Source organism: Mustelus asterias, unplaced genomic scaffold (genome assembly GCF_964213995.1).
Source record: "Mustelus asterias unplaced genomic scaffold, sMusAst1.hap1.1 HAP1_SCAFFOLD_312, whole genome shotgun sequence".
Taxonomy (NCBI): domain Eukaryota; kingdom Metazoa; phylum Chordata; class Chondrichthyes; order Carcharhiniformes; family Triakidae; genus Mustelus; species Mustelus asterias.
Window position 1 is genome coordinate 138,260 of NW_027590276.1, and position 27,081 is coordinate 165,340.

General features: G+C 44.8%; 1 protein-coding gene across 1 annotated transcript in view; it reads right to left on the bottom strand.

The window, feature by feature from the left end:
• mapk8ip1b (mitogen-activated protein kinase 8 interacting protein 1b) overlaps positions 1 to 27,081 on the bottom strand; it is a 186,428-nt gene that overhangs the window by 98,655 nt on the left and 60,692 nt on the right. Inside the window, exon 2 of the mRNA XM_078204367.1 lies at positions 16,811 to 16,916. Within this exon, the coding sequence (XP_078060493.1) occupies positions 16,811 to 16,916 (106 nt within the window). The remainder of the gene's footprint in view (positions 1 to 16,810; positions 16,917 to 27,081) is intronic.

Sequence of the window (27,081 nt, forward strand, 5' to 3'; positions counted from 1 at the left end):
TAAACCACTGCTCCCATTCGGTTTGGAAAGCTGATAAGGATTCTGTTTCTTGTCTCATTAACGTCCGCTTTTTGGACCATTTTCCTTTGTGGCATTCTTTTTATCCTTTCATGGTGTGTGGGCATCATTGGCTAGACCAGCATTTATTGCCCATCCTTAATTGCCACAGGAAAGTGGTGCACCGTACTGAGTCACCTTCGTGAACCGCTACAGGTCATGTGGTGCAGGTACACCCACCGCTGCTTCGGAGTTCCAGGATTTTAACCCAGTGATAGTGAAGGAACGGTGATAAGTCAGGATGGTGTATGACTTGAAGGGGAACTTGCATAATGATAGTGTTTCTATGCATCTGCTCTCTTATCATTCAAGGTGGTAGAGAGAGTGGCTTTGGATCACACTTGCCTTCCACCCTATCATGGATAATATAGAATCCCTGCAGTGCAGGAGGTGGTCATTTGGCCTGTCGAGTCAGCACTGACTCTCCCCACAGAGCATCTTACCCAGGCCCACCTCCCCCCACCGCCCTATCACTGCAACCCCGCGGATTTACCATGGCTAATCCACCTAATTCTTCGCCTTTGTGTTTTCCTCCCATTTCCCTGCCTTTGTACTTGCTTAAAACCTGTTCAATCTGTAACATTTTCTAGTTCTGACAAAAAGTCGGAAACATTTTGAGTGAGATTTTCTAACCCCATCCCTACGGCATGTCCCATCACGATGGGGCCAGAAATTCCCAGCCATTCACGTCTTCCCAGATGTTGGCTAACCTACTGAGTATTTCCAGCATGTCCAGCTTAGACTTAAGATTTGACCTGGAGGAACATAAGGAGACAGAAGGATGGGTGACCAAAAGCTTGGTCAAATAGCTAGGTTTTAAGGTGTGTTATTTATTCATTGGATGTGGGCGTCGATGGCTGGGCCTGCATTTTAGCCCATCCCAAATTGCTCTTCAGCTGAGTGGCTTGTTTGGCCCTTTCAGAGGGCATTTAAGAGTCACAAAGGGCATTAACGAACCTCATGGATTTTTATGGCAATGGTTTCATGGTCATCATTAGACTTAATTCCAAATTTTTATTGAGGTAAAATGTCACCATCTGCTGTGGTGGGATTCAAACCCGATTCCCCAGAGAATTGTCCTAGGTCTCTGGGTTACTAGCCCAGTGACAATACCACTAGGTCATTGCCTCCCCATTAAAGAAGATGCGAGAGGTGGCGAGACAGAGAGCAGGGAGGACATTCCCCAGTTTAGAGTCTAGTTTGTTGAGATCAGTATGGGATAAGTGAAGCCTTGTGCATTTATGTAACATATAAATGCATTCCTGGGGGGAGGCAGTGGCATAGTGGTATTGTCACTGGATGAGTAATCCAGAGAGCCAGGGTAATGCTCCGAGGGACACAGGTTCGAATCCCGCTACGGCAGACCGAGAGATTTGAATTCAATTTTTTAAAAATCTGGAATTATAAGTCTAATGATGATCACGAAGCCAATGTCGATTGTTGTAAAGTGAAAAAGAAAGATGAATGAGTGGCATTTAATTCATCTGCTGTGGTCAGAATAAGATGACGTATAATGGGAGGAGACTTGTTCGGAACACAAACACCATCATAGAACTGTCGGGCCAAATGGCCTATTTCTGTGCAGCAAATTCGATGCGATGACTTGTTCAGTTTGCCTTTCTCCTGGTGCCCAACTGACTCAGAAATAAATCATAGCTTCTTCCTTCCATGCTGTTAAATTCTGTTATTTCCATCAATGCTTCCCAGATCTGATTAAAATTAAAATCCTCATATCCCACTCCGGAACTTCCGTCAACCTTTCAAAAGCATTTCTTTGGCTGCTTCTAAAAGGATCCTAAGACGTCAATGAAAATTCCTAGAATAACTCATTCCCAACGTACAGAAGACTCCTAAAAAATGCTCAGAAATGCAGCAATGCAACTGAATGAATCTGTTAAAAGCGACAGTCTGGAATATGCTGCTTGTTGGAAAGTAAATCCTGATCTTCCAACAGTCTTGGAGGAGCAGGAAGGAAAGATCAAAATTAGGCTTCCCTTGACAGAAAACCAATAATCTTCAAACACACAGTGACCTTCAGCTGTCGGATTTCTCTCTCCTGTAATTTCTGACCTACTGCGAAACAGTGTCACTGCAACAGGAAATGTTCCATCTAATTAGATTGGAGGCAATTTAATTTATATTGAATTACATAGAATGTACGACACAGTGACAGGCCAGTCAGTTCAGCTGGTCAATAGTGGGTGTTTTTGCTCCAAGCGAGCCTCCTCCTTCATCTAGCCGTATTTATTTCTGCTGTTATTCATTCCTGGAGAGTGGGCTGGACCAACATTTATTGCCCATCACTAATTGCCCTTGAGAATTTGGTCTTGAGCCATCTTCTTAAACCGCTGCAGTCCATGTAGTGTAGGTAAAGTAAAGTACATTTATTAGTCACAAGTAGGCTTACGTTAACACTGCAATGAAGTTACTGTGAAAATCCCCTAGTTGCCACTCTCTGGTACACTGAGGAAGCATTTACCACGGCCAATGCACCTAACCCTACACATCTTTGGATTGTGGGAGGAAACCGGAGCACCCGAAGGAAACCCAAGCTGACCCGATGAGAATGTGCAAACTCCACACAGGCAGTGACCCAAGCCGGGAATTGAACCCGGGTCCCTGGCACTGTGAGGCAGCGGTGCTAACCACTGTGCCACCCCATACATGCACAGTGTTGTTAGGGAGGGAGTTCCAGGATTTGGACTCAATGACAATGACGTACAATGATACATTTCCAAGTGAGGATGGTGTGTGTCTTGGAGGGAAACTTACAAGTAGTGGTGCTTCCTTGTGACTGCTGCCCTTGTCCTTTTAGGTGATGGATGCTACAAAGTATCCAGTAGATGGTGCACACTGCTGCCACACACACTGAAGGTGGAAGATGTGAATGTTTAAAGGGGTGGATGAGGTGCCAATCAAGCAGGCTGCTTTGTCCTAGATGGCATCAGGTTTCTTGAGAGTTGTTGGAGTGGCACTCGTTCAACCAAGCTGATATAATTCCATCATAAGACTTGTGTCTTCGAAATGGTGGACAGGCTTTGGGGAGTTAGGAGGCAAGTTATAAGGTTGTCACAGAATTCCACTTCTGATCTATTCTTGTAGCCTCAGTATTTATATAGCTAGTCCAGCTCAGTTTCTGGTCAATAGGAATCCTCAGGATGTTGATAGTGGGTGATTCAGTGATGATAATGTTGTCGGTGCAGGTTTGGAGGGCTAAATGGCCTCCTTCTTCTCTGAAGGGGTTCTCTGACTATGAAAACAGCTCAGGATGAAGCATCTGCAAACAATGAACCAAGGTTCTGCCTTCAGGCAGAGCACTGTATGTAAACCCCCCCAAAAGGTTCCTCACAACAGCACCAGAAAAGGAAGACAGAGGATAGAAACCAACAGGAAGAGCCCCAAAGAACCAAGCAGGAAAACCTCAGTTAAAGATCACTCCGAGGTGACCTATAGTCATCTCAGGCTGCCCACTTGAGAATTGACTGTATGATTTAACTAAACTGCTTTGGTTAAAATGCTCAATAAAGGTCTGATCAAAAGTTATCCTGACTCGAAACATTGGTTCTATTCTCTCTCCACAGATGCTGCTGAGATTTTCCAGCATTTTCTGTTTTTGTTTCAGATTTCAATGGCTCAGTGGCACAGTGATTAGCACCACTGCCTCACAGTGCCAGATTCCCGGCTTGGGTAACTGTTTGTGCGGAGTCTGCACATTCTCCCCGTGCCTGCGTGGGTTTCCTCCGGGTGCTTCGGTTTCCTCCCACAGTCTGAAAGGCGTGCTGGTTGGGTGCATTGGTCGTGCTAAATTCTCCCTCAGTGTACCCGAACAGGTGCCAGAGTGTGGCGACTAGGGGATTTTCACTGTAACTTCATTGCAGTGTGAATGTAAGCCTACATGTGACTAATAAATAAATGAACTTAAAATTTTATAAAATTAGCATCCGCAGGAATTTGCTTTTATATTTTTGCTCAATAAAAGGTGTTGGATTCAATGCAAGATTTTTTTTTAAGTGACTGGAGTGGGATTTTTCCGTTGATGTGTTGGACAGTCAGAACCATTCCTTGGATAAGTGTTGTACATCAATTTATTTGATATGTGTAAGATGAGGCTTCTCTCTCGATATTAATGGGAAGAGAGCAGTCTAATGTGAGAAACTCTTGAACAAAAAAATGATCATAGAATCCTACGGTGCAGAAAGAGGCCGTTCGGCCCATCGAGTCTGCACCAACCACAATCCCACCCAGGCCCTATCCCCATATATTTACCAACTAATCCCTCTAACCTATGCACCCTGGGACACTAAGGGGCAATTTAGAATGGCCAATCAACCTAGCCCACACATCTTTGGACTGTGGGAGGATACCGGAGCACCCGGAGGAAACCCACGCAGACACGAGGGGAATGTGCAAACTCCGCACAGACAGTGACCCAAGCTGGGATTCGAACCCAGGTCCCTGGAGCTGTGAAGCAGCAGTGCTAACCACTGCGCTACCGTGCCGCCCATCATAAGGTTAAAGCAGCCTCCAACTAACTTTCTTATTCAAGACATTCTTAGTACAAATTTTCTTTGTGGATTACTAGATCCCCTTAAAATTTGTGTGAAAATACATTAAATGGTGGTGTGTTTGGGACTGATTCCTGCACAGAACTGTCGAGTCACTAGAGGGAGCTGTAAACTAGTGTGTACGAGGTGAATATTCCCACCAAGTTCTGTCTCAATACAGTACAGAGCTGAGATTTAAATCACTCGTGATAGGTACGGCTTTATCGCACCTTCAATCGCTTTTCAGTTCTTAACCTTTTTTTGTAATTCATTTATGGGACATGGGTGTCACTGGCCAGGCCAGCATTTATTGCCCTCAAGGTGGTGGTGGTGAGCTGCCTCCTTAAACCACTGCAGTTCATGGGGTGTAGGTACACCCACTGTGCTGCTGGGGAGGGAATTCCAGGATTTTGACCCAGTGACAGTGAAGGAACGGCAATATATTTCCAAGTCGAGATGGTGAGTGGCTTGGAGGGGGAACTTGCAGTTGGTGGAGTTCCCACATGTCTGCTGCTCTTGTCCTTCTAGATGGTAGTGGTCGTGGGTTTGCAAGGTGCTGCCTAAGGGACCTTGGTGAGTTCCTGCAGTGCATCTTGTGTAGCATACATACGGCTGCAACTGTGCATCGATGGTGGAGGGAGTACATGTTTGTGGAAGGGGTACTAATCAAGCGGGCTGCTTTGTCCTGGATGGTGTTGAGCTTCTCAAATGTTGTTCAAGTTGCACTCATCCCGGCAAATGGAGACTCCGGCAAAGCAGGGATTATCTTTTTTGGAGTAGAAAAGGCCAAAGAGAGACTCATTATAGAACCTCTACAGTGCAGGAGGAGGCCATTCGGCCCATCGAGTCTGCACCCACCACAATCCCACCCAGGCCCTATTCCTGTAACCCCATGCATTTACCCTAACTAGTCCCCCTGACACTAAGGGGCAATTTAGCATGGCCAATCCAATTAACCCACACATCTTTGGAGTGTGGGAGGAAACCGGAGCACCCGGGAGGAAACCCACGCAGACATGGGGAGAACGTGTAAACCCTACACAGACAGTGACCCAAGCCAGGAATCGAACCCGGGTCTCTGGTGCTCTGAGACAGCAGTGCTAACCACTGTGCCAGCGTGCCGCCCCTAATTGAGGAGTTCTGAATCATTAAGTCAATGAAGAGAAACTGTTTTCAGTGAAGAAGGGTTGTTAAAGAGAGGCCACAGGTTTAATATCATTGGCAAAATAATGGAGGGGACTTGAGAAGAAATCTTTACCATTACCCAGACCTATCGGTCTCGTGAAAGACTTTGCTGCGGTTATCCCGCTTCTACACATAGATACTCAGATTAGCAAGAGCTTCATCTCACTGCTGGAGGAACACAACATCTTTGTCCCATCAATGACATGGATGAGGATTTCCTGAAGGCCTGCACACATTTTTCCTGTCCAAGTTTTTATCCAGTTCCCTTTCAAAAGTTACGATTAAATCTGCTGCCACCACCCTTTTAGGCAGAACATTCCAGATCATAACAACTCACTACATTAAAGATTTCAACGACACATCAGCAATTTTTACAAAGCAGGACTTCCATGACGATCGTCCCAAAACACTCTGGAGCCAGTGAAGCACTTCTGAAATGTAGCCACTGTTAGAATGTTGGAAATGTGGCAGCCAACACATAGGCAGCAAATTCCCGCGGACACCAGTGAGACAAAACACTTCTATTAAGTCTCTCCTTGGCCTTCTCTATTTCAAGGAAGACAGTCCCTGTGTTGCCAGACTCTCCATTTGCCCGGATGAGTGCAGCTCCAACAACACTCGAGAAGCTCCAACACCATCCTCATCAAAGCAACCCACTTGACTGGTACCCCGTCCACTACCAATAATGACAAGATAAAGCTTTTTTAGCGATGTGGGTTGAGCTACAAGGCCAGATTGGGGAAGGGGAGGTTGTTCTTTCAAAGGAGGTTGAGAGGGGATTTGATAGAGGGGTACAAGATTATAACAGATTTGGATAGACGAGAAAAGGCTGTTCATATTAGTTGATGGTACAAGGATTAGGGGACACAGGTTTAAGGTTTTAGGTAAGAGATTCAGGGGTTAATGTGGTGCAAGCGGAGATGATCAGAAGGAAATTGGATGGTCATTTGAAATAAATCAGCTTGCAGGGCTATGGGGATAAAGAGTGGGCCTTGTTTGCTCTAGAAGGATCCAGCATGGATTCAAATAGGATTAATGGTCTGAGCTACTAAGACCTCACACTGTATATTTTTATAAAATATATATAGATGTGCTCATTGCTATTTCTAAAACTTTAAAACTGAGCAAGGCTCCTGGAAAAGGCTGAAACTATGTCTGTGACCCCTGAACAAAAGAAGCCAGCTGGCAGTTTTAGGAAAATGTGTACCTCGTTATCTCTGAGGAGCCACTAATGAGCCCCCGGCAGAATACATAGCCCAACTTCAACGCGAGCTACACAAAGGCCGTCCCCATTTAATCATGCAGGCTGGCAGGTGGAGATGGATTGCCTGCTAAGACAAAGGCCTTCCTTTCAATTCTTAATGGCTGAGACAATCAAAAGTCTTTGGAACCCAGGTGATGGATACACACCCTTTGTTAAAGGCCAGATGGAAAGAAGGGGGGAGGGGGGGAAGAGTCATGTGACTCGGACCTGTGGCTTATGGATAAGTAATATTGCGTTGCTGAACTGCAAAGCTCAATACGATGTTTACCATCTAACCGTCAGCCTCACAGAAAAGGAGCTCTGCTCCAGATTGATCACTTGGCCCCATCCACAAGGCTTTTCCTGTACCATCACCTACATGACTCATTCATTTCTGCTTGCTTTTCTCATTGTGTGGATTCAACGCCACCGGAAAAGTGAATTATACAGCATCGGTTTTCATCCTGCAGACTTCATTCAGTGAAGGAATACCTCGATTGTGGAACCCACATGAAGAATATTTCTTTCCTCGGTGGTCTCGGCACTGAAAATCTTCTTTTCTCTATCCCTCTGTGTCGAGGCAACATTGCGACCAACCTTTTGCATTTTATGTGCAAATAAACTAACCCTTTGAGTTTGTCCTAACTCGAGCTCGCGGTGGGGTTAATAGAAATCTGGATCACTACAAAACCAAGGGGTTGGGAAAGACACCACCACTTATAAAGAGGAAAGCAAATCCAAAACACCGCTCTGCTTGTGGATGGATGGTGAGAGGAACATCTCCCACCGTGCTATAAACGACTCCCATGTTGCAAAAACATGGAAGCAATCAGGTGGATGGAGTTAAGATACACATCAGTCATTGAACGGCAGAGTAGGCTGGAGGAGCAGAATTATATTCTCCTGCTCCTGTGGACCTGAAGAGCCCGACAGCTGGCACAGCTGCAGGTTTCAGTGCCAGAGAAGAAGCAGAATCCAGCCATTCATCACAATCCAACAACAGTTCCCCGTCACAGCGGCTACAGCAGAAAGTAATGGGCCAAAAGACTCTCCAAAATGCTGAACAGGAGGCCTCTCGCAGTGAGGAACTGTTTGCGCAATTATACATTAGGAGAGAAAGTCGCTGAATCTAATATTGACCCACAACCAATTTGTAAACTTTGCTGCAATGGTTTGCTTTCTTGGTTCCAAGCCAAGCATTTTCATTTCAGAGCTATACGTTTTCACATGTTTTATCCTTCTAAATTCAATTACCCTGCCTTTGATCAGTCTTCATCTATAAACTGTCCACCCATTCATTGCCAGCAAGTCCAGTTTTTAAACTCGCATCAAGGTGATGAAATGGAAATAGTCGAGGGTTTCAAGTCTTTAGGTGTCCAGATCACCAACAACCTGTCCTGGGCCCCCCATACCGACACTACAGTTAAGAAAGCCCACCAACGCCTCTACTTTCTCACGAGGCTAAGGAAATTTGGCATGTCCATTACAATTCACCAAATCTTACAGATGCACCATAGAAAGCATTCTTTCCGGATGTACCACAGCTTGGTATGGCTCCTGCTCTGACCAGGACTTCAAGAAACTACAAAGGGTTGTGAATGTCGCCGGGTCCATCTCACAAACAAGCCTCCCATCCATTGACTCTGTCTATACTTCCCACAGCCTCAGAAAAGCAGCCAGGACAATTAAGGATGCCATGCACCCCAGACATACTCTCTTCCACCTTCTTCCATCAGGAAAAAGATACAAAAGTCTGAGGTCACATACCAATGGTCTCATGAACAGTTTCTTTCCTGCTGCCATCAGACTTTTGAATCGACCTACCTCACCTTAAGTTGATCTTTCTCTACATCTCTATATGTTTGAGGGGAATGTTTAAAAATTCAGCTTTATTCTGCAAGCAGTCAGTATGTCTGAAGGAAATGCAGCTCAGATTTTGGGAGAGCAGGATAATTACTCATTTCAGCCTCACAAGTGTTTACTTTTAGTAAATGTATTTTTGTTTACTTAATTTCCCCTGGGATTACTGATTAGAGTGATTGACAGGGTCATGTGATGATGTGGTTTAAGTACAGACTTGTGTTTGTAGCAGAGAACAAAAAGCTTTTGCAAAAAGTAGTGAGTTGCAGCTGAAACTTGGTAGAAGTTAGAAGGATTCTGCAGGCTTTTGGACCTCTATCTCTCTCTGAAGGCAAGTATGCCTGGGTTTGCTAGCTGTATTTATTTAAAAGTGCATTTGATTTATGCATGACTGGGGCTTATTTGGAACTGGAACAGTCCTCAGCTAGAAAGTAAAAGCTGCTTCCTTTCAATTTTATCATAGAAATCATAGAAACCCTACAGTACAGAAAGAGGCCATTCGGCCCATCGAGTCTGCACCGACCACAATCTCACCCAGACCCTACCCCCATATCCCTAAATATTTTACCCACTAATCCCTCTAACCTACGCATCTCAGGACACTAAGGGGCAATTTTAACATGGCCAATCAACCTAACCCGCACATCTTTGGACTGTGGGCGGAAACCGGAGCACCCGGAGGATTTTAAATTTTTTTTTTTAAATTTTAAATTTTAATTTTAAATATTGTTCAACTATTAATGGTTAAGCTGCTTCATTTGTTAGCGTTATATTTAAACTGTATTATTAAATAAATTTGTCTCACTATAGAAGATCCCTTCTTTGTCAGTGGGATCATTCCTGGAAAGAAATACCCTATCCTCACACTTACGCCAAAATAGATAATTTGTTGGGGTTTAATCTGGCTTCCTAATATACCTTGGGATTCTGGTCCGGGATCCGAACACTTGGCTGATCATCCACCTCAACTCCACATTCCAGCACTAAGCCCAAATATCATTTGATTCCCTTAGAGTACAAAACCCTATTGATCTCTGCCTAGAATATACTTAACAACTAAGCATCCACAGATCTCTGGGGTAGAGAATTCCAAAGATTTAGAACCCTTCAAATGAAAAATAAAATTCCCCTTTCTTCGTAACTGAGATGTACTGGTTAGGTTGATTGGCCATGCTAAATTGTCCCTTAGTGTCAGGGGGACCAGCAGGGTAAATACGTGGGGTTTTGGGGCTAGGGCCTGGGCGGGATTGTTGGCGGTGCAGGCTCGATGGGCCGAATGGCTTCCTTCTGCACAGCGGGAATCTATGATTCTATGAATTGCAGATAAGATGCTGAACGGAAGCTGAGACATAGTTGAGCATATTGCAAGCTTGAAAGAAGGTGTCCAGGATATCAGAAGATCTGCAACCCTCTTCTTTTCTTCTCCCCTCTGTACTCTATGAATGGTATGTTTTGTCTGTTTCATGTGTAAGAAACAATACCTTTCACTTTATCCCAACACATGTGAGAATGATAAATCCAATCAAATGTTTGAATGATACAAAGAAGCAACCATCTTTCTCATGGACTTTGGACACCATTACCGTTGGTGAGACTACCATCTTTGTGTAACTATCTACGACACACGTACTTAAAACATGTACAAATGCTTAAGTAGAGAAAAAAGTCAGATTTTCTGCTTAAGTACTGTGGCTGCTCAGTTTAACGCTGGAACAGGAGGGCAGCATTCAGCCCAGCGTGTCTGCACTAGGTGCTTAAAGACATTTTCAATTCATCTCATTTCTCTGTTCTTTCCCCCTAACCTTCCAAGTGTTTTTGCTTCAATCAATTATTCAATTCCCTTTTGTAAGTTATAATTAAATCTGCGTCCACTTCCCTTTTAGGCAGCGTATTCCAGATTGCAACCCGCTACTTTAAAAGAAATCTCATCTTAGTTCCAATGCTTTTGCCAACTACTTTAAATTTTGGTCTCAAACCAGAAACCTCTAACTTTCTGAGAAAAATCCGGCCCAGCTGTGGATCCGTCATCTTTAGCTCACTGCCCCACCAAGGATAAACGTTTTATGATTTGATTTATTATTGTCACATGTATTAACACAGTGAAAAGTATTGTTTCTTGCACGCTGTGCAGACAAAGCATACCGTTCATAAAGAAGGAAACGAGAAAGTGCAGAATGTAGTGTTACAGTCATAGCTAGGGTGTAGAGAAAGATCAACTTAATGCAAGGCAAGTCCATTCAAAAGTCTGACAGCAGCAGGGAAGAAGCTGTTCTTGAGTCGGTTGGTACGTGACCTCAGACTTTTGTATCCTTTCCTCGAAGGAAGAAGGTGGAAGAGTATGTCCAGGGTGCGTGGGGTCCTTCATTATGCTGGCTGCTTTGCCGAGGCAGCGGAAAGAGTAGACAGAGTCAATGGATGGGAGGCTGGTTGCGTGATGGATTGGGCAACATTCACGACCTTTTGTAGTTCCTTGCGGTCTTGGGCAGAGCCACACCAAGCTGTGATACAACCAGGAAGAATGCTTTCTGTGGTGCATCTGTTAAAGTTGGTGAGAGTTGTAGCTCACATGTCAAATTTCCTTAGTCTTCTGAGAAGTTTACTCAGTCTTCTGAGAAAGACTCAGGACACGGAGCATATTTCCCCAGCAATTCTTTGAAATAATACTATGTGATCTACCCGAGGGGCCAACTGGGCTTCAGTTTAATGTCTCCCCTGACAAACAGCGCCTCTAACAGTGCAGCACTCTTTCAGTTCTGCGCTGGGTGCATCAGCAAACCGGCCTCCCATCCATTGACTCTGTCTACACTTCCCACTGCCTCAGAAAAGCAGCCAGCATAATCAAGGACCCTACACATCCCGGACATACTCTTCCATCTTCTTCCGTCGGGAGAAAGATACAAAAGTCTGAGATCACGAACCAACCGACTCAAGAACAGCTTCTTCCCTGCTGCCATCAGACTTTTGAATGGACTTACTTTATATTAATTTGATCTTTCTCTACATCCCTAGCTATGAATGTAACACTACATTTTACACCCTCTCCTTTCCTTCTCCCCTATGTATTCTATGTGCAGTATGCTTTTGTCTGTATAGCGCGCAAGAAACAATACTTTTCACTGCATACCAATACATGTGACAATAATAAATCAAATCAAAAAAGCAGCCTAGATTTTGTGGTCAAGTCTCTGGTTTGTAACTTGAACTCGTAAGTTCCTAACTCAATGATAAGAATGTGACCCACCAAAGCTAAAGGGTACATCGCAGCCAGGGATCTAATAATTAGTGCTCATTAATTGGCTTTTATTTTATTTCACGTGATGTGGGAGTTACTGGCTGATGCGCGTTATCACACATGAGGCTTGAGATGCTCAAGGAAATAAAGGCTTTTATTTACTATTACAACGAAGCTACCATGTATAGTACACGATCCCAGACTGAGGGGTCCCAGACAGAGCAGTGACCTTTATACCTCTCCCAGGAGGCGGAGCCTGACTGGGATGTACCATAATAACTATAATACAGGTGTAACAGCCCAACCCTAACCCCAACAGCAACAAGTAGAACAACCCATCCCTAACCCCAACAGCAACATATATACATACTCGTAGTACTGGCCAGACACTGGCCAGTACTACCTAGTGGGAACCAACGATGGTTCACCACACTGGCAAGGCCAACATTTATTGCCAATACCTAAATGCCCTTGAGAAGGTGGCAGTGAGCCGTCTTCTTGAACCACTACAGTCCATGACTAGAACAGACTTGCCGGCTTTATTCGAATCCTATTTGTCAGTATTCAGTTCCGATGTCTGGGACGATAGAACCAAAGCTAATGCAGCAGCCACAAATTAGTTCAGCAGATTTTCCAATGGGATAGTTTACCAAGTGCTCTGCCTGCCCTTGACTTAGTCCAAGTAAAGAATTGAATCGGGACTATATTTTGGCTTTTGCTGACACGGGCTGGACAGTTGTCCCTCTGACAATTAGCTCTGAGTTTTGGTTTTGCTGACGTGACAGATGGGTCACAATCTATGCTGCAAAGTGAGTCAAGACATTCAGGAGGTCATCCTGATTAGCATCAATAAAGTTTATTTATTAAAGCTTATTTATTATCACAAGTAGGCTTACATTCACACTGTAATGAAGTTACTGCAAAAATCCTCTACTCACCATACTCCGGCACCTGTTCAGGTACACTGAGGGAGAATTTAACATGGCCAATGAACCTAACCTGCATATCTTTAGACTATGGGAGGAAACCACAGCACCCGGAGAAAACCCACGCAGACACAGGGAGAATGTGCAAACTCCACACGGACAATGACCCAAGCCGGGAATCGAACCCAGGTCCCTGGCGCCCTGAGGCAGAAGTGCTAACCACTGTGCCCCCCCAGGAAGAGATTATCCTGGAAACCATATCATGTACAGTTTGGCTGCCCAGAACCCCAGAAGCAATACAGATGCAGTCTTATTAATGCCATGCCCATTGTTTTAGAACATAGAACATTACAGCACAGTACAGGCCCTTCGGCCCTCGATGTGGCACCGACCAGTGAAACCAATCTAAAGCCCATCTAACCTATACTATTCCAATATCATCCATATGTTTATCCAATGACCATTTAAATGCCCTTAATTTTGGCGAGTCCACTACTGCTGCAGGCAGGGCATTCCACGCCCTTACTACTCTCCGAGTGAAGAACCTACCTCTGACATCTGTCCTGTATCTATCACCCCTCAATTTAAAGCTATGTCCCCTCGTGCTAGCTATCACCATCTGAGGAAAAAAGCTCTCACTATCCACCCTATCTAATCCTCTGATCATCTTGGAGGAGTGGCAGGTGTAATTGTGCTCTTCAATAAGATAGCAAAGGCCACTGTATCTGTGAGGCAACACCCTGCTTTCCTCCAATCCAGAACCATGTACATTCCCAATCTTAATCGCTCTACCATTGGTAACCATGCCTTCAGCTGCCCAGGCTTGTAGAATTCCCTCCCTGAAAATCTTCACCTCTCTACTTCTCGCATTTTTTAAGCGACTCTTTGATCAAGCTTGACTTGTCCGGATATCTCCCAATGTGACTCAATGCAAAATTTGGTCCGCTAACCCTCAGTGGAAGGGCCCCATGATATGTAATTGTAAAAATGGAGGAGGTTACAGAGATGGGGCAGGACAAGGGAAGGATGAGAATTCTGAATTTGGGAGGTGTTACTGAGCCAAGAACCAATATTCACAGCAAGGTATGTCAAAGCCAGGGGTTATTCTCCTCGACACTATTTATTCCAGATCCTTTATGTTCTTGAGGCAAACCTCAGACGAAAAACTTTTCAAATTATGGATATTGCAAGGGTAACGGCAGCAAACTGAATCACAACTTCATAAAAATTACAGCCTAGAAATAAATCACTTGATCCATTGTTCATGTGTCAGTTATTTAGTAAGATCTATCTTATATCCTACATCGTAACAATTCACAAGTACTTTCATTTATTATCAAGTGTTTTGCGACGTCCTGAGGTTGTGTAAGGCGTTAAATAAAGTTCTCTTCTTTACCTGTATACCCTCTGCTGGTTTTCCAAATCCTTTTATATAGTTCCTTCTCAAATATTTTAACAATTCTGTTTTAAATTACATTATAACCTCTATCACAATAGTCAGTTGTCATAAACCATCTCATAAACCAATAGCCCTATATTCTTCTGGTGATATTTTTTCTTTTAATTCGCTCACAGTATATGGCTGTCATAAGAAAGTAAGAAGTCTCACAACACCAGGTTAAAGTCCAACAGGTTTATTTGGTAGCAAATACCATAAGCTTTCGGAGCGCTGCTCCTTCACTCCATCTGACGAAGGAGCAGCGCTCCGAAAGCTTATGGTATTTGCTACCAAATAAACCTGTTGGACTTTAACCTGGTGTTGTGAGACTTCTTACTGTGTTCACCCCAGTCCAATGCTGGTTTCTCCACATCATGTCATAAGAAAACACAGTATTTGTTACCCATTCCCAATTGTCCTCAATGTGGTGGTGGTGAGCTGCCTTCTTGAATACAATGGAGTGGCTTGCTGGGCCATTTCAGAGGGCAAGTAAGATTGAGTCAGCTGTGGGTCAGGAGTCACACACTGGTCAGACTGGGTAACAACTGTAGATTTCCTTCCTCCAAGTGCATTAATGAGCAAGATGGATTTTTACAACAATCCGATAGTTTCACGGTCATTCTCCAATCCGGAATTCCAAATTCCGGAAGCACCACGGGGGTGTTTCTCCCAGGCCGCTGTGCTGCATTTGTAGCGCACCGGGCTGGGAGACGGGAGCAGAGGCTGTTTCTCAGGCTCCTCGCTGGGCACCACAGCCTCTGTGCGCCTCGGGCAGCCAGATTTCCAGCACCATCAGGAGATCCGAGCTGCGGGGGGAGGGGTGGGGCTGGCCCAGACGTGTCTGGGAGACCAACGATCAGGCCGTGTGGGGTCGGAGGGGCAGCAACATGGGGGGGTCGCGAGGCTGGCCAGTGACTGTGAGGCCGGCAATGCAGGGCCACTGCACATGCACCGATCTCGACGCTGACAGATTGGCGCATGTACAGGGGCCCACTCACAGCGGTAGAGTGGTTAGCACTGCTGCTTCACACCACCAGGGACCAGGGTCTGATTCCTGGCTTAGGTCACTGTCTGTGCAATGTTCTCCCCGTGTCTGCGTGGGTTTCCTCCGGGTGCTCCGGTTTACTCCCACAGTCCGAAAGATGTACTGGTTCGATGCATTGGCCATGATAAATTCTCCCTCAGTGTACCCGAACAGGTGCTGGAGTGTGGCGACGAGGGGATTTTCACAATAATGCAGTGTTAATGTAAGCCCACTTGTGACATTAATAAATAAACTGCTGCTGGCCTCTCCAGCGGGAATTCAGCCCATTGAATTTCAGCATGATCCACGTTTGTGCACTGCAGTGTGGGAGATTCATTCTGAAATTCCTGCTGAAAAAAACTGCGGGATTTACTCCAGTTTTTACACACATTCAACACTGAGAATTTTTTTTGGAGAATCACCCCCTAGTTATCTGGAATTTATTGAGCGCATGCGTGCAACTCCAGGGCTGGCTACTTGTGGCGCTGTGACAGAGTTAACATCAGATAAAGTCACCGTAGTCCCAGATGACCAGAGGCTGCTTTCTCCTTTGAGGGGGGAGAGCTGACTGGTGGTGATTTAACCCGAGGATCACCTCAAACGAGGGGCAAGGTTGAGAAGGCAGGTCTTCATGAATAACCTCAGCTGGTATGGGAATTGAACCCATGCTGTTGGCATCGCTTCACCCTCATGGGCATTAATTTTATCATGATGTGGAGATGCCGGCGTTGGACTGGGGTAAACACAGTAAGAAGTTTAACAACACCAGGTTAAAGTCCAACAGGTTTATTTGGTAGCAAAAGCCACACGAGCTTTCGGAGCTCCAAGCCCCTTCTTCAGGTGAGTTGTTCACCTGAAGAAGGGGCTTGGAGCTCCGAAAGCTTGTGTGGCTTTTGCTACCAAATAAACCTGTTGGACTTTAACCTGGTGTTGTTAAACTTCTTACATTAATTTTATCTCCAGACATTTACCAGACACTCCCATGATTCTGATTACAACTTAACATCATGTGGAAAATACTGGACAGAGGTAATTGCCAGAAGTCTTGGACTTTTCTAAGAACAGGAAAGCATTTTTTCCAGAGTATATTTGCATAGCTGTTACTATATTAGCAGCATTCTCTACTCAATTTCAATTGCAACTTCCCATCATGTTGGTTCAGACCCACGGTGCCGAAGAGAGGTTATTGGTGCAGTGATGACTTTGCTCACCAATGTTTCCCCGCCCCGCTCCACACCACCAAGGTGAGACACACCCGGGGGCCAACATTCACACCATACTCACAGCTCACAAATTCTTACCCTTGTGGCCAGGCCATCCTTACAGTGCAGACTTATTCCGCATTCATCTGTTATTTCAGACAAGTCTTCATCTTCAAACTCCTCCAAACTTATGTCATGAGTTAACCTGCAGCAACATAATGGGGTCTGAGTTAGCGCAAGATCAAATGCTAGAACACATTGAGAAAATGCTCTTCCACACACTATTCTGCAGCCTGTCCGCCTTAACACGTGTACCGACAGTGGTGTTGTCGTGGCTAACCTCTGGAGCCCAAATATTGTTGCTTCAAGTCCCACTCCGGAGAGTTCAACAACAAACCTAGGCTGACACCCAAGTGCAATGGTGAAAGACTGCTGCACTGTTGGAGGTGCCATCTTTCCAATTCAGTGCTAAACCAAGACCTCATCAGCTCATTCATTTGGATATAGAAGATCCTGTGGTACAATTTATCCCTCAACCAACATAATTAAAATAAATAACCTGCCCATTGCTGCATTGCTGTTTGTGGGATCTACCTGTGTGAAAATTGGCTGCAGCGTTTCTTCCATTACATCAGTGACAACACTTCAATAGTACTTCAATGGCTGAGATATTGAGATATGAGAGGTGCTATATAAATGCAAATTCTTTTCAGTGGTGTCCAACAAGTTGAATAAATTGGTGTGTTCTTAATATATATTCTGTTCTCAACATCCTTACCTTGTTTTAACATTTATCCGATTGAGGAATTTGAGTGCTAGGGAAGAATATTTCTTTAACTTTCAATCCATGACCAATACCATTCCTGCTTCACAAACATGGTGGCACGGTGGTTAGCACTGCTGCCTCACAGCGCCAGGGACCCGGGTTCGATTCTTGACTTGGGTCACTGTGCGCAGTCTGCACGTTCTCCCTGCGTCTGCATGGGCTTCCTCCGGGAGCTCTGGTTTCCTACCACAGTCCAAAAGACGTGCGAGTTAGGAGCCAAAAGAGAAAATGCTGGAAAATCTGAGTAGATCTGGCAGCATCTGTGAGGAGAGAAAAGAGCTGACGCTTCGAGTCCAGATGACGCATTGACAAAGGGTTATCCAGACTCGAAACATCAGCTCTTTCTCTTTTGGTTTCAGATTCCAGCATCCGCAGTAATTTGCTTTTATCCAGTGATTAAATGCATTGGCATGTTAAATTCTCCCTCCGTGTACCTGAACAGGCGCTGGAGTGTGGCGACTAGGGGATTTTCACAGTAACTTCATTGCAGTGTTAATGTTAGCCTACTTGTGACTAATAAATTAATAAACTATAAAGGAATTGGATAAATACTTACAAACGGAAATATTTTGCAGGGCTATGGGAAATAGAACAGCAGAATGGAGCTAATGAGATGGTTTTTTCAGGGAGTTGGCACAGGGACAACAGGCCAAATGGCCTCCTGCCATGCTACTTGATTCTAACTCACAACTTTGAGACTTTTTTTATTGAGTCATCTCAAATGAACTCGTAAACTTGTGATGCCATGGGATTGGGTATCTCAGAAATAGAATTATAGATAAGTTAGAGCACAGATGGAGGCCATTCGGGCCATCGTGTCTGTCGGCTCTCCACAAGAACAATTCACCTAGTGCCACTCCCATGCCTTTTGTTGTTATCCTACAAATTTACCCCTTCACTGCCTCCATCAACGCTCTCAAGCAGTGCATTCCAGATCTTAGCCAACTGCCAAGTCAAAGGGTTTTTCCACCACCAATGGAAAAAGCTTCTCAATATCTAGCTTCTCAATATCCTCCAAAGATGTGTGGGCTAGGTGGATTGGTCATGCTAAATTGCCCCTTAGTGTCGGAGGGAGGCGGGGGTGCTAGCAGGGTAAATAGGTGGGATTAAGGGAGTAGGGCCTGTGTGGGATTGTGGTCAGTGCAGACTCGATGAGCCCTCCTTCTGCACTGTAGCGATTCAATGATCTACTCTGTCCAAATCCCTCATGATTTTAAACACCTTCATCAACTCTCCTCCCACCCTTCTCTTCTCTAATATAATAAAATTCGATATGTTGATGTGCTGTATTTATGCTGATTCTATCTCAGTGATCCTGTGCAGTAGAAGCATAGAAGCCAGAAGCAGGAGTAGGCCATTCTGCCCTTTGAGCCTGCCCCGCCATTCATTTTGATCATGGCTGACCATCGAAATCAATATCCTGATCTCCCCCTTCCCTCATATCCCTTGATCCCTTTAGTCCCAAGAGCTAGACCTAATTTCTTCTCGAAATCTCACAACGTTTTGGCCTCAACTACATTCTGTGGTAGTGAATTCCACACATTCACCACTCTCTGGGTGAAGAAATTTCCCCTCACCTTAGTCCTTTACTCCTTATCCTCGTTACCCTTTCAAAAAACTCAATCAAATTTGTGAGACATGATTTTCCACTCACAAAGCCATGCTGACTCTCCCTAATCAGTCCTTGCGTCTCGAAATGCCTATAGATCCTGTCTCTCAAAATATCTCCTAACAACTTACCCACTACAGATATGAGGCCCATCAGCCTGTAGTTCCCAGGCTTTTCCCTGCAGCCCTTCTTAAACTAAGGCACATTTGCCATCCTCCAATCTTTAGGCACCTTAACTGTGACTATCGATGATTCAAATATCTCTACTAGGGGACCTGCAATTTCCTCCCTGGCCTCCCACAATGTCCTGGGATACACCTAATCAGGTCCAAGGATTAATCTACCTTGATGCACTTTAAGACTTCCAGCACCTCCTTCTCTATGTACACTCCTCAAGACATCACTAATTATTTCACCAAGTTCCCTTACATCCATGCTTTTCTCAACAATGAATACTGATGAGAAATATTTATTTAGGATTTCACTCATCTCTTGTGGATCCACACATAGATGACCCTGTTGATCCTTAAGAGGTCCTACTCTTTCCCTAGTTACACTTTTGCCCTTTATGTATTTGTAGAAGCTCTTTGGATTCTCCCATGCCTCATCTGCCAAAACAATCTCGTGTCCCCTTTTTGCCCTCCTGATTTCTCTCTTAACTCTGCTCCTACACCCTTTATACTCTCAAGGGATCCACTTGATCCCAGCTGCCTAAGCATGTCATATGCCTCCTCCTTCTTCTTGACCACGGCCTCAATATCCCAAGTCATCCAGGGTTCCTTACTTCTACCAGCCTTGCCCTTCACTCAAAGAGGAATGTGCTTACTCCGAACCCTGTTCAAACACACTTTTGAAAGCCTTTGCCTTCCCACAGACTCCCCCAATTAACTGTTGAAAGTTCCTGCCTGATACCATCAAAATTGGCCTTGCCCCAATTTAGAATTTTAACTTTTGGGCCAGGCCTATCATTCTCCATAGCTACCTGAAACTAAAACTAATGGAATTATGATCACTGGTCCCAAAGTGATCCCTCACTAACACTTCTGTCACCTGCCCTTCCTTATTTCCCAAGAGGGCAGCAGGTTTTGCCCTCTCTTTAGTCGGGCCATCCACATACTGAATGAGAAATTCCCCTGAATACACTCAAATTTCTCTCCATCCAAGCCTCTAATGCTATGGCTGTCCCAGTCAATGTTGGGAAAGTTAAAATCCCCTACTATTAACACCCTATTTTTCTTGGAGCTATCTGTAATCTCCTTACATATTTGCTCCTCAATTTCCTGCCGACTATTTGGGAGTTATAGTACAACCCTATCAAAGTGATTTCTCCCTTCTTATTTCTCAGTCCTACCCATATAGACTTAAAGGGCGAACCCTCAGATATATCCCCCCTCAGAACTGCCGTGATGTTTTCCTTAATCAAAAGTGCAACACCCCCTCCTCTCTTACCTGCTGTTCCATCTTTTCGATAGCATCTGTACTCTGGAGCATTGAGCTGCCAGTCCTGCCTTTCCCTTAGCCATGTTTCAGTAATTGCTATAAATATCCTAGTCCCATGTACCTGTCCATGCCTAGAGTTCATCTGCCTTGCCCGTCAGACCTCTTGCATTGAAATAAATGCAGTTTAACCTGGACTTCCCTTGCTCTCTGTCTTGCTTTTGCCCGATTTGTCCAGTACTAGGATTACTGACACTGCCCTTACTATTTAATGTGCTCTCTTTAACTTCTGTGCTGTCCTCAACCTTCTCTTCTGTCTCCCTACTGCTTTGGGTTACCACCCAAAACAAAAAATTTATGAAAAAAAATGAGATGCATAGAACCCTTACAATATAGGAGGAGGCCATTTGGCCCATCGAATCTGCACTAACAACAATCCCACCCAGACCCCATCTCCGTAACCCCACGTATTTACCCTGCTAATTCCCCTGACACTATGGGGCAATTTAGCATGGCCAATCAAGCTAACCTGCGCATCTTTGGACTGTGGGAGGAAACTGGAGCACCCGGAGTAAACACATGTAGACATGGGGAGAATGTGCAATCCGCACGCAGACAATGACCCGAGAGCAGAATTGAACCTTGGTCTGGTGCTAAGTCAGCAGTGCTGACCACTGTGCCACCATGCATTAACAATCTTCACCAAAACCAAGCATTAGGGATAGAAATGTGGAAGCAGCTTTCGAGGGATAATGTCCTACCAGTATAGTATTGATGGACAGCTGCTCAGAGGAACCATGTGTTAGACAGGACATTAAACCTTCTCAGATGGACACAAATTATTCCAGTTCACTGTATTGAAGAAAAACTGGAGGGAGTTCTGGCCCATATTAGCCTTCAACCAACGTCACAAAAAAGAAAAAGATAATCTGGTCCTGATCACATTGTCATTTGTTTGGGCTCTTGCTGTGCAGAAATTGCTGCCCCATGTTTCCTGCAAGGCAACAGCGACTCCACTTTAAAAAATACTTAATTAGCTGCAAAGGCCTTTTTTTAAAAAAAAAGTTTAGTTTATTTATTAGCGTCACAAGTAGGCTTACATTAACACTGCAATGAAGTAACTGTGAAAATCCCCTAGTCGCCACACTCTGGCACCTGTTCAGATACACTGAGGGAGAAGTTAGCACAGCCAATGCACCTAACCAGCACGTCTTTCGGAGGAAACCGGAGTTCCCGGAGGAAACCCACGCAGACACGGGGAGAATGTGCAGACTCCACATAGACAGCGACCCAGGCTGGGAATTGAACCCGGGTCTCTGGCGCTGTGAGGCAGCAGTGCAAACCTCTGTGCCACCGTGCCGCCCTATAGGATGATCTGAGCTTACAAAAGGCACTATGACAAGGCAAGTCTTCCTTTACCTTAATAAAATTTGTGTAGTGGGAGAATGAGAATTAATCAGTGAAAATGGAACTCCATGCTTGCATCAGGCTTTGACATGTGCGTTTTAGTAATCCCCAAATTCAGTGGGTTAGTCTCATCCTGAGAGGTTCATGTCCCTGATTATGGTATTGGTTTTAATTCTGTGGAGGTAACATATATATTTCCATTCTTATATCCTGCTTTTTAGGTTCAGTACGTCAGCTGACAATGGTTGAAATCTCTGTTGAAATGTGGGAATTGTATATGGGAAGGAACTTGCCATTTGTGTTAAGTGTTCTGCATTCTCGGGCAATCCAAAACACTTACGTGGGGTAAGTGTGGGGTTACAGGGATAGGACCTTTCTTAACTTATATTGGATAAGTTAAGAAAGGATATACTGGCACTGGAGGGGGTGCAGAGGAGAATCACTAGGTTGATTCCGGAGTTGAGAGGGTTGGCTTATGAGGAGAGCCTGAGTAGAGTGGGACTATACTCACTGGAATTTAGATGAATGAGGGGAGATCTTATAGAAATATATAAAATTATGAAGGGAGTAGACAAGATAGAAGCAGTTAGGTTGTTTCCACTGGCGGGTGAAGTCAGAACTAGGGGGCATGGCCTCAAAATGAGGGGGAGCAGATTTAGGACTGAGTTGAGGAGGAACTTCTTCACACAAAGAGTTGCAAATCTGTGGAATTCCCTGCCCAGTGAAGCAGTTGAGGCTACCTTGTTGCATGTTTTTAAGGCAAATATAGATTTTTGAACAGTAAATGAATTAAGGGTTATGGTGAGCGGGCGGGTAAGTGGAGCTGAGTCCACAAAAAGATCAGCCATGATCTTATTGAATGACCGAGCAGGCTCGAGGGGCCAAGTGGCCTACTCCTGTTCCTAGTCCTTATCTTCTATCAGAGAGTCAGTGCAGACTCAATGGGCCAAATGGCCTCCTTCTGCACTGCAGGGGTTCAATGATTCTATAACTTCACATCCAGTTGGTTCATTTCCAAGTGTAGTCATTGTCATTACAGTGACTGCATTTAGTTTTTAAATGCATTCATTGGCAAGGTCCCAGTTGTTGATCATCCTATCTTTCATATAATGAAACTATATAGAAAGAGCATGTGCACAGCAAGATCCCAAAAAAACAGCAAACGAATGAAAGCGTTGAGGGAAGAATATTTGACCAGATCACTGGGAAAACTCCTAACTCCTCTTCATCTACCTGAACAGGCAAATGGGATCTTTAGTGCAATGACTGTCACAATTCATTTGTACATTGCAGCATTCCCTGAGTTAACACTGACAATTAAGTCAGCCTTGATTTTGTTTTTATATCCCTGGTGTGCCTTGAACCTACAATCATCTGACTCACAGTCAGGAGACTTACCAGCTGAGCCAAGCTGCCACTCGGCTCACATCTAACTAGTATTCCTTAAGGAACAGACAAACCTATTGTGCATCATGATTATATTTTATATAGAGGGTAGGTCTTATGAGGAAAGATTGAGGGAGCTAGGGCTGTTCTCTCTGGAGCGGAGGAGGCTGAGGGGAGATTTAATAGAGGTTTATAAAATGATGAAGGGAATAGATAGAGTGAACGTTCAAAGACTATTTCCTCGGGTGGATGGAGCTATTACAAGGTGGCATAACTATAGGGTTCGTGGTGGGAGATATAGGAAGGATATCAGAGGTAGGTTCTTTTCGCAGAGAGTGGTTGGGGTGTGGAATGGACTGCCCGCAGTGATAGTGGAGTCAGACACTTTAGGAACATTTAAGCGGTTATTGGATAGGCACATGGAGCACACCAGGATGATAGGGAGTGGGATAGCTTGATCTTGGTTTCAGATAAAGCTCGGCACAACATCGTGGGCCGAAGGGCCTGTTCTGTGCTGTACTGTTCTATGTTCAACTTTGGCCCCTTGAAAACCTGCTCATACAATGTGATTCCACTAGAAATCTGACCAGGGCAATGGACTGTTCTGCATAAGCAACCAGTTGCATCTAAAACACCAGATTAACCACCAGTCTGCCACTTCACGCTGATCTATTCAGCCCGCACAAGGTACAACTCCCATCAAGAGGGCCGATCTGGAAAAACCCTGCCACTCAATGCAAATTCCAGCTGGGCAAATGAATGGGAATGATTGGACACGACAAACAAGCACCTGGTCTCAAACCCAACCCAGCTGCTGCCAGGTTTCAACCTTCCAAGGAAAGCCTAGTCCATCCTCAACCGGTTCAGGACCGACCATGGCCCATGCTTGGCCAACCTCCACAGCTGGGACATTAGTGCCAGCCCCCTACATGCCTGAGAGAGAGAGCAACCCATGCAACACGTCATAGAAGAGTGTCCAATCCACAGACTCAGCGAAGGTCTATCCGCACTCAACACAGCAGAACTGGAAGAAACTGCTTGGCTTGGGGACTTTGCACTTGCTAAACAAAAAAAACCCCCACAAACACCTAACATACTGAACTAACCAAGAATCCCAAACCCAACTTGACGGAATAACCAGGAGACACAACACTCAACCACTCTTACGTCTTCCAGTTCCAAGAGGTTAGTATTAATCACACTTCAGGTTCAGAATGCTGAAGTTTCATTGAGTATATTTCTTACACCTCTCCGTGTGGCTGTTGGATTGGTACAGCGCAGTATTACCCAGCACATGGCTGCGTTGTGGCAGGGATATATGTTCCCCTAATAATTGGCTCCCAGCTCTATAGAAATATCAAAACAATATAGCATCCCTCTTTTAAAAAATATGTAATGCCTCTGTATAAATACAAGTCTTTCAATGTCAACTTTCTTTTGGAAACTAAAAATGATTATCAGCTCTGACAAAGGGTCTTCCAGACTCAAAACATTGGCTCTGTTTTTTATTTATTCATTCATGGGACATGGGCATCACTGGCTGGCCAGCATTTATTGCCCATCCCTAGTTGCCCTTGAGGGTGGTGGTGAGCTGCCTTCTTGAACCACTGCAGTCCATGTGCTGTGGGTTGACCCACAATGCTGTTAGGAAGGAAATTCCAGGATTTTGACCCAGCGACTGCGAAGGAACGGCGATATATTTCCAAGTCAGGATGTGAGAGGCTTGGAGGGGAACTTGCAGGTGGTGGTGTCCCATGTATCTGCTACTCTTGTCCTTCTAGATGGAAGTGGTCGTGGGTTTGGAAGGTGCTGTCTAGGGATCTTTGGTGAATTGCTGCAGTGCATCTTGTAGATAGTACACACTGCTGCTACTGAGTGTCGGTGATGGAGGGATTGAGTGTTTGTGGATGTGGTGCCAATCAAGCGGGCTGCTTTGTCCTGGATGGTGTCAAGCTTCTTGAGTGTTGTTGGAGCTGCACCCATCCAGGCAAGTGGGGAGTATTCCATCACATTCTCTCGCCACAGATGCTGTCAGGCCTGCTGAGATTTTCCAGCATTTTCTGTTCTTGTTTCAGATTCCAGCATCTACAGTTTTTTGCTTTTATCCAGGTTTTCATGATTTGATATATGTGCAGTTTGTCCTTTCAACAGCTCAGGCAGTGATGTACATGCTTGTTCAATTGTTGGCCACCTCCAACCTGTGCAAGGAGTTGTCATCTTCCTTCCTCCTAGTCACCTGGAGGGAGTATCTTGCTTGGCAGAGCTGTCTTATACTTTCCTCCGTTCAAAATCTCTGCAGGGGATTTCATGCCAGCCTTGAGAGGTGTAGATTGGAGTAAGAATAAGGCAAGGTTCAGGCCTTCCTCCATCTCTCAGCATTTCGTGAGGATTTCATGACCATCCTCAGACATCTTCGATAAGCCCGTGTCCCCTTGAATAATGTGGTAATGAGGTGATGACATTGAAGCTCTACCATTCAGCAAATTCGATGAATTCTCTGGTGGCTAATTGTATTGTCCTTTCAGGAATCCCTTGCTCGGCACCTCGAGCTCGTACTGCAGAGATGAGCATTATAGCTCTCAATTCCTTTACCTTTCGGATAAAAGGGAACTTTAAGTAGTACTCTGCAACTGTGAGTTACTATTCTTGGTTGAGTCGATAAATTATGGTGTGTCATGGTCTGGGTGGTACTTCAGTAGCTATCTTCTCTTTTTGTCCGTTTCTGTAATTCTGAGTCACATTGCATGTAGGCATCATATTTCCAATCTATTTGTGGATGTTTTTCCTGTTCACAGCTATGTGGTTCTGAGCGTACACTTCTCCATTTCCATGTCGCCTGTACGTATCTTCTGGAGAGGTTGTTCCTGCATTGCGTGGGTACGATTATTCTGGATCCAGCTAGCAGAACATCATCTTACGGTGTTATCTTTAATAGAGCAGTATTTCTGGCTGTGCATGGTGTATCAGTTCCCAGACTGGGCTCCACAGAACCCCAGGGTTCTACAGGACTCCTGCAGGCGTTTCGTGGTCAGTGGGGAGGGGGGGTGGGAACCTGAGAGTTGTTGAGACCAAGGCCAGGGGGGCTTGAGAGTGGACGAGGGTGAGAATGAGCGAGTGAAAGTGCAAGAGTTTACATCTAAAGTGAACTTTCCCCTTACGGCCATAAGGTCCAATTGTTGCTAAGTGAACACAGATTGGGGTCAGAGTGGGACGAATACTTCAAAAAGTAATCCTCTTTATTTAAACCCTCAATAGCTTGCTGCTGACAATGTAAAAAGTTGACTGCATACTCATACTCCTTTCCAAGATAAAACACGCCAATTATGGAAATTTAGGCAAGGACTCAAGGGTTTAAGTTCTCTCCCGAACCTGTCTGTGACACAGGCCAGGAATCTCTTCTCCTCTTTCCACTTTTCTTCCTGCCCCTCTCCGCTCAGCTATTCCTGTTGTTATTTACGTGTGCTCAGAAGCCATAGTTTGTCTCAATCTGCGTCACGTTATCCACTCCTTTTGCTGCATACTATCTCCTTCTGTCCTCCAACTTATCGCAGACACCTACTTAGTTCTTTCTCTGCCACTGCATTTGTTTAACATCTGTTCATGTCTTGAATAATTTCTAGTTTGGAGTAAATGTCATTCCCCAATAATCATTAATTCTAGATCTCTTGTGGCATTGCATGTGGCGAGCGCGACAATTTGCTGATT